The sequence below is a fragment of the Suricata suricatta genome, chromosome 9 (assembly GCF_006229205.1).
Source record: "Suricata suricatta isolate VVHF042 chromosome 9, meerkat_22Aug2017_6uvM2_HiC, whole genome shotgun sequence".
Classification (NCBI taxonomy): Eukaryota; Metazoa; Chordata; class Mammalia; order Carnivora; family Herpestidae; genus Suricata; species Suricata suricatta.
Window position 1 is genome coordinate 375,661 of NC_043708.1, and position 7,250 is coordinate 382,910.

Genomic DNA, 7,250 nt, shown 5'->3' on the forward strand with positions numbered 1-7,250 from the left:
CCCCCCCCCCTGCCAGCATAGCGTCCCCCTCTACCCACCCCATCCTGGCCAGCAGAGTGGGTGAGTCGGGGTGGCCCATTGCCACTTTGCATTTCTCTTTCAAGTTCTTTCTCGTGTGCTTGGCTCCTCCCTGTGAAGTTTCTGTTCAAAACCTTTACTCATGTTTTTGGCTTTATTTTATTATTACTTTTCAATAGATTTCACTTTTTAGGGCAGTTGTAGGTTAAAGGAAGAATTGTACAGCGATCCCCATGCGCCTGTCTCCCCCTCCCCCAGCTTCCCTGTCAACACCTGCTTAGCGCGTGGACACCTGCCTGAGTCAGGGCTGGCAGCCCGGGGTCACAGTGGCATTACCAGCTGCCCACACTCGACACCAGGGCTTGCTCCCATCATGTGCCTGTCGTGCCTTCCATGGGTCTTAATAGGCGTGTGGTCAGTGCCACGCGTCCACGACTGTGAACGTCATACAAGGTGGCTTCAGTGCCCTGATGGCACCGTGCCCCACCTGTGTGCCCCTGCCCCACCCCGGCCACCACCGGTGCTCTCGCCGGCTCCGGGGCTCTGTCTTTTCCAGCCGTCGTCGACACGGAGTCTCGTGGTTCCCGCCTCTGGGCCTGGCTCATTTCTTGTGTCTCTTGGTGCCATGGGTCACCGCTCGCTCATGTAGCTTGACTTCCTTTCCTCCCCTGGTCTTCCTTCTTTCTGCCCCTCGTCACACATGGCCTGCACTGGCGTCTCCCACTGAAGGTGTGCCGTTGTAGACTGAGAAACAGGGTGCCTTTTATTCAAGGACCTCAGAGGTGGCGGCATTGGAGATGCTTTGGGCCCAGGGTCCCCTCCCGATGCCCAGGCCGGGCTCTGACTCAGCGCGCGGGGACTTCTCGCAGTCCCCTTCCCAGACTGCAGCCGCTGTTTGTCCAGCTGCGTTTCATCGCTTGGGACATAATGTGGTTACTCTTTAATCATCTGCCGAGAGAGAGGACAGCTCCCATGCCAGAGTCCCCACAGCAGTCCTCGTGAGCCCCAGCTCTGTGGAGGTGCCTGCCAGCCACCAAGGGTGGGTTGCCCTCTGTCCATGTGTCTGTCCTCCAAGACAGTGAGTCGTGGGGCAGAGGCCACACAGTCTGGCCAGCTCTCAGTAGGGGCTCAAGGGACGCACTGAGTATTGTCATGTGCTTCTGGGCTGTGCCACATGGGGCACGAGGGCTGTGAGGACTGCATTCAGGGCCCCTGACCCCCTGTCCTGGGAGTGGCCCTGATGCTGACACCTCACACCTCCATGATCCCGTGCTGAGCTTAGACTCACAACAAGGTCCGGTGGCCCGGGGTCCGGTCGGTGCTACGGGAGGCTGTCAGGTCCCCAGGGTCCCTGGCGTGGGTGCACATGTTCCTTAACTCCTGCCACAGATATGCTCCTGGATCTCAGTGACCTGCTCCAGGTAGACTGGCCTCCTTCCTGGGCCCTTTCCCCAAGCGAGGCTGCGACCGGGGCACAGGACACGCCAGGGTGTGCTGGGAGGGGGCAGTGGCCACAGAGTTGCCTTGTGGGCCTGGGAGCTGGGCGGCTTTGGCCTCAGGGCCAGTGGAGAGACCCAGGTGAACTTGGTCGGAGCAAGGGAGATTCTTTAAAGGAAAAAAAAGGATTTGCACACATTTATCTGAAGTAGCGTCAGAACCACATCATGGTCTGTTTAGGGACTCCGGGCACCAGGAGAGCATCTCCTGTTGTGTCGCTTGTTTCTGGACTCCTGAATGAGATGGGAGGGGCCACCTGTGTGGACGGGACACTCTCTGAGGCAGGGGCAGCTGGGGGGGGGGTGACGGTGCTGGGGCAGACGTAGTGGCTCTGCTGAGGGGTAGGTCATGGGACACAGACGTGGGCACGAGGTGAGGATTCATGCAAAGCACTCACAGATTCCACGCCTTTGAGGAAAGCTTCGTCAGGTCCGAGTGCCCCACATGGGGCCGCAGGAACCCCCAGCTTTGACCAAGCCGGAATGCCGCCTGTGTGTTTGCCAAAATGTAACACTTCCACATGCGGCACCTGGGCAGGGGCACTGCTGCCTCAAGGGTCTGTTTCCATCCCGGGAAGTCCCACGAAGGATGGGGTGAGGCTGGCGCAGGACAGATGCTCAGAAGCCCTTAGGCAAAGCCTGGATGGGCCAAGGCGGTGTTCTGGCAATTTCTTGCTTCACACCCTTGGAAACGGGGAACTAGTGCAGGGCCAGACAAGAGGGCGCGTGGCCTTGCCCATCCAGGCTGGATGGGGGGGCCTCTGGGTTGGCTGGCTGTAACCTACCCAGTTGGCTTTTACGTTTTCTTGCCCTAGATGGAGGGGTGTGCCTCTGGTCCCTGGGCCAACGTGCTGAGTGGGTGCCAGGGGACCTGGCAGCTGGGCTGGGAACGGAGCCGGCCAGCACCCCCAGCCCGGCCCAGGCCCTGGTCTCCCTGGGGCCAGGACAGTGCAGCATGCACAGGAGTGTGTGTGTGCTTGTCTGGAGGTGTGGAGCACACGTCGGGTGGGGGGTCTCACTGGGGCCCCCAGGTGCCATCTGTTCTCATCTGTACGCTCACCAGGTGGAGCTGCTCCCCGGGTCCAGCCCCCACTGAGGCGTGGCTGGTATAGGCACACTCAGGGTCCATGTGCCAGGTACAGGATGGGGGTGGGGCTGGCTAGCCACGCCCAGCCATGACGGCCACCTTCACCGAGACAAGCTACAGGCTCCTCAGAGTTCCTAGCGCATTTGGATGCATGTTAGCACCTCTGGCAATAACCGCGTGCTTTCTACGGGTGCAGCCTTTCAAAAGTCTGTTCAGAGGACCGTTTCCTGCAGCCCCGGCTCTTCATCTGCTTGGGACATGGGTAGACGGTGGAAGGGGGGCAGGGAGGCAGGCGGGTCAGGGATGTGCTGCAGCGGGAGGAGACGGCACACTGGGGGGCACGGAGCTCCACTCTGGTCCAGATGGCCACGCAGTCGGGAGGGCAAAGATGCAGGAACCTGGGGGAGCTCGGCAAAGGCTGGGGTGCTCTGAGAACACACACACGCGGACATGCGGTGCCTGTGCTATGGTGGGCAGGCTGAGAGCAGGGTCCCTTCAGAAGACATGCTCTGTGCGCCACCAGCCCTGTGAATGGGGCTTGTCCCGGAAGGAGGTGTGGACGCGAAGGGTAGGGCCACCCAGGGTAGCACCCTCTATGTCCTCAGCGGGGGCTTTGTACCATTCCGTAGCGCTCCCAGACGGTCACCTGCCTGTGCCCCACCATGGACATGGCACACGCCAGGGTCTTGATTCTTCTTTGGGGTCCAGTGGCCCCTTGGGCCCCAGGCTATGGGGCCCTCATAGACCAGGCTTGATTAGGCAGAGAAATTCTCTGGAGAGTCCCAACAGCGGGGGCATGGAGGTGCCAAGCCTGTTCTTTTCCCAATTCTGCACCCCCTCCAAGCTGACCAGTGTCTTCCATGCCTGTGGTCAGACACCCCTCAGAGGCCCCCTCCCCACAATGTGCACAGGCCAGCACAGGGCAGGCTCCTAGGGCAGCTGGGGCTCAGCCACACTGGAGGACCCAGCCCAGCAGTCAGTGGGCCCCACAGTGGATTTGGACTTGACCGGCAGAGACCCATGGCCACGATCAAGCTGCTTCCAGTGAGGGGCTGAGGCCATGACCCCTGGGCCCGGTTGGGTGCATGGGTGCGGTAACCAGCAGGCCCTGAATGCACGGTGTGCACCGCTCTGAGTCACACACCACGTGCTCTGCATGCTTACGCTTTGCCAACTACCTCTTAGGCAGCTTTTTTCCTCAGCAGACCAGTCACTGCTGAGATGGTGGCGGGGCCTGAAGAGCTGCCAGGGGCTGGGAAGCAGGGTCCTGGGCCGCTGCGGGCTCACAGGGGTTGGCAGGGAGCTCTTACGTGGGCGCCGTTGGACTCAACAACGAAGTACATGTTTTAAGGGAAAAAATTAAACGTTTCCTAAATTGCGATTCTCAGTAGTGGCCTTTCCATGACAGGTGAACGTGTACGTGCTGGGGAAGACCTTCCTCCTTCTGGCAAGAGAGCTGTGCATCAACGCGCCGGCGATAGGTAAGGCGGGGCTGGCAGAGGGCACCAGGGAGGGGTCGCCGCGGCCGTGCCAGGTAGTAAGCTACGCTGTCTGCCAGCAGCCAGGAGCCCCACAGCCCGGGGCTCACCCTAGTACCAAAGCAGAGTGCCCCACGGGGGTGGGGAGCACGCAGAGGGAGGATGGCGCTGCTGCGTCAGGGGCTTGCCTGCCGGCCTCATGAGGAGCACGGCGGGTGGCAGTGCCCTGGGGAGGCCAGAACCCCTGCCGAGGCGGGTGCTACTTTCACCAGAGCCTCCCCAGGACTGTTTTCAGTCAGCCTGTAGGGCCTGCTCCGAGTTTGCCCGTTGAGGCACAGTGGGCAGGCCGGGTGGGGGCGCAGTCCTGGGTAACCCACAGGATGGTTCCTGGAGGCTGGGAGGGGTCTAGCAGGGTGGGTCAGGAGGCCAGAAGGGCTGCAGGATGGAGGATGGTGCAGACCCAGAGGGATGCCCGGCTTGGCCTTTTGCTCCCAGCCCAGACCCTCTCCTGGGAGGCCACATCCCTGCGGCCAGTGACACAGTCCTTTCCTGAGGAGGTCAAGATAAGGTTTTTTTCAGAACACAGCGACGGTCCATAGAGCATGTGGCCTGGGAGAGTAACGGCAAGGGGCCCAAAGAGCCTCCTTGACCCTAAAGCCTGGCAAGGGCCATCGGGGCCTGCTGTGGACGCTGCCGCTAAGCCCGAGGCAGGAGGCTAGTCCCCTGGGTCTGGAGGTGTGGACCCAGCAGAGAGCCCCACCTCACCCCACCACCCTCAGATCTGAGCTCTACAGTAGGGCTTTGTGTGAGAGGCTATGATGCTTTAGGAAGTCCAGGTGCAAGCACACACCCGGCCTTTTCCAGAGCCTTCTAAAGGAGCAAGCACCCCTGGTGTTAGCCTGGCTTGCCAGCAGAGGGCACACTCAGGGACAGACCGGCCTCCCAGGGAGGCTGTTTGATCCTAAGCAGCACTGGAGGGTTTGCTGTGTGCTGGGAGGGAGTCCCTCCCCCCAGAGAGTCCCTCCCCCCAGACACGTAGGAAAGTGCATGCCCAGCGTGCCCATTGTGCACACCCCTCGGATGTTTCTCTACCGACGACTCTTGTCTTTGCTGAAACTCGAGCTCAGCTAGAAAGACTGCTTTAGGTGGCTTTTCTCAGTTGGGATTTGAAGGGAGATTTTAGGTGAAGTGTCGTCCCGCTTCGAATTCGAAGCCCACAGGGCAGGCAGGGTGAACACCACCGGGAGGGGCCTGAAGCCAGTCCCGGGACCCCAGAGCTGCCCAGCAGCCCAGACTGGGGAAACGGGTGGGGCTCTGGCTGTGCGGCACAGCTCCTGCCGCAGCCGACCGCGGATGAGAGCACTGCAAACTAAGCAAGGTCTTTAATGAGGTCAGCGGGGCAGTCGGCGGGGATGAAGGGGTAGCACAGCCTCCTGCACGTCCCTTCCTCTTCCCGGCGCCCCTCCCGGAACCCCCACGCCACCTCAGGCGTAGAAGATGAGCTCCGGGATCTGCCCGCCCTGCACCCCTGTCCCATTGGTGCTGTCCGAGGAGCACTGGAACTGGAAGGTCACCTTCCCGCACTGCACTTCTGTCATGCCTTCCTGCCCAAAGTAGCTGAGCTCGCTGCCGTCCAGGACAGCGCTGGCCGTGTAGAAGGTGTCCTGCTCCACCTGCACAGGATGTTCAAACCAGACGGAGAAGGTGCTGCTGGAGCCGTCGGAGACGAACTTCGTCCGGTTCTGAGCCAGGACCACGCCCAGCCGCTTCAGTTCAATCTTCACGCTGTACTCGGCCTTCCCCGAGCTGGAGCCGTACAAGCCCAGCCCCGCTACGAACACCCTCCTGTCCACAGCAAACTGGATGCTGTCGCAGCGTCCGCGGTAGCGCCACTGGTTGCTGCGGTAGGCGGAGGACTGGAAGCGGTGGCAGCGCTGCGGGGCCAGGCCCTTCCTCTTGGTCAGGGGGAAGTTGAGGAGGGGCTTGTTGGCGGCCGTGTACCACAGGAAGATGCTGTGGGTCTCCTCCAGCGTCAGGATGTCCGACTGCGCAGCGCCGTTGGCGAACTCCTCCAGGGTCATGGTTGGAATTCGGACCAGGTAGAGGACGGGCCCCAGGACGTGCCTCTTGTTGCGCGGGGTGGCTGGCAGACCCTGCCTCTTGCACTCTGCCTCCGCCCAACTCAGGACGGCCTCGAAGACCACGGCCTCCTTGGCGTTGAGGGCCTCCCGCATCACGATGATCTCCAGCGTCTGCCAGTCAATCTCACAGAAGCCTTCAGACCTCAGAGCCATCTCCGCCTGAGCATCGATGACCTCCCAGCATCGCTGGGTCAGCTCAGGCTCCTCAAACAGCCGGCTCTGGGACAGGAGGACACAAGCATTTTTGGCTTCTAGGCTCGTCTCCAGGAAAGTGACACAGGCTTTAGCTAGTGCGGGCACAATGTACTTCTTGGCAGCATAGAGAGTGGCCAGCACCGTGTCGGCTTCCAGATCAATCTCGTCACTGTACATGTACCTAGGCGGGGTGGGGACTGTGTCAGAGCCTGCATGGGGCATGCTTGCCAGTCTGTGTGGCCTTCCCCCAAGAAGCTGCAGGGTGCCAGCTGGTGGCAGCCAGGCAGCGAGGAGCCGCCCCCTCCCGGCGGACTCAAGCAGCAGACTTACTTTAACAAGATTAGGAAAGCTGCGGGCTCAACGTCGGGGATGTGGATTTCTGACTTAACTTCTGCCAAGTCGCCATAAAACATGGCATAGAAGACGGAGCTCCCGACGGCCAAGACGTACTGTGGATGACACAGGAGCTGCCCTGAACCCCGGACCCTCCCTGCCCGCCGCGGATGCCGCACCCGCGGTACCGGGAAGCCCCTACTCAGCCAGCGGGCAGTCGCCTCTGCGGGCTGACAGGCCAAGCCTCTACCAACCTTGTGGGCGGGCACCCTGCGGGCCGCTCCCGGAGGCCCCACGATGAAGTGGACGTCAGCCATGAGCTCGTTGTTGAACATCAGCGCGTTCCTGCAAAGGGCAGAGGCACACGGCTCGGGGCTCGGGGCTCGTGCCGGGGCGGGGGCGCGGGCGCGGGATGCGGGCGCGGCCCGGGCTCACCTCTCGCGCAGGGTCGGGTGGAAGGACTGCCAGTTGGGGCTCTCCAAGTTGTTGTTGTCGGGCGCGG

At 61.7% G+C, this 7,250-nt stretch overlaps 2 protein-coding genes across 4 annotated transcripts in view; one reads left to right on the forward strand and one right to left on the reverse strand.

Moving 5' to 3' along the window:
* The window catches only part of BRF1 (BRF1 RNA polymerase III transcription initiation factor subunit), a 51,356-nt gene that overhangs the window by 24,742 nt on the left and 19,364 nt on the right, over window positions 1–7,250 (forward strand). The window contains exons 4-5 of one of the 2 annotated variants that reach the window (XM_029952875.1): window positions 1,408–1,439; window positions 4,010–4,082. In XM_029952875.1, coding sequence (XP_029808735.1) covers window positions 1,408–1,439; window positions 4,010–4,082 — 105 coding nt within the window. Of the gene's footprint in view, window positions 1–1,407; window positions 1,440–4,009; window positions 4,083–6,742; window positions 6,933–7,250 lie in introns of those variants that run through there. The other variant, XM_029952878.1, reaches the window with a different exon arrangement.
* On the reverse strand, window positions 5,443–7,244 carry BTBD6 (BTB domain containing 6). 2 transcript variants are annotated; one of them, XM_029952879.1, is made up of 4 exons: window positions 7,184–7,244; window positions 7,003–7,093; window positions 6,746–6,864; window positions 5,443–6,596 (listed from the first exon to the last, which is right to left on the reverse strand). In XM_029952879.1, the coding sequence occupies exons 2-4, from the start codon at window positions 7,081–7,083 to the stop codon at window positions 5,564–5,566; spliced, it is 1,233 nt and encodes a 410-aa protein (XP_029808739.1). In that variant the 5' UTR covers window positions 7,084–7,093; window positions 7,184–7,244; the 3' UTR covers window positions 5,443–5,563. The 2 variants fall into 2 exon arrangements, with proteins under 2 accessions (XP_029808739.1, XP_029808740.1); XM_029952880.1 differs by lacking the exons at window positions 6,746–6,864; window positions 7,184–7,244 and having other exon boundaries at window positions 7,003–7,090.

What these genes read in the sequence shown, in the direction of transcription:
- BTBD6 (XM_029952879.1), bottom strand. Translation starts at nt 7,083, where the DNA reads ATGTTCAACAACGAGCTCATGGCTGACGTCCACTTCATCGTGGGGCCT. An exon ending in GCAGGGTGCCCGCCCACAAG is followed by an intron (nt 6,865 to 7,002) that starts GTTGGTAGAGGC and finishes TGTCATCCACAG; the next exon opens with TACGTCTTGGCCGTCGGGAG. An exon ending in GCTTTCCTAATCTTGTTAAA is followed by an intron (nt 6,597 to 6,745) that starts GTAAGTCTGCTG and finishes CACCCCGCCTAG; the next exon opens with GTACATGTACAGTGACGAGA.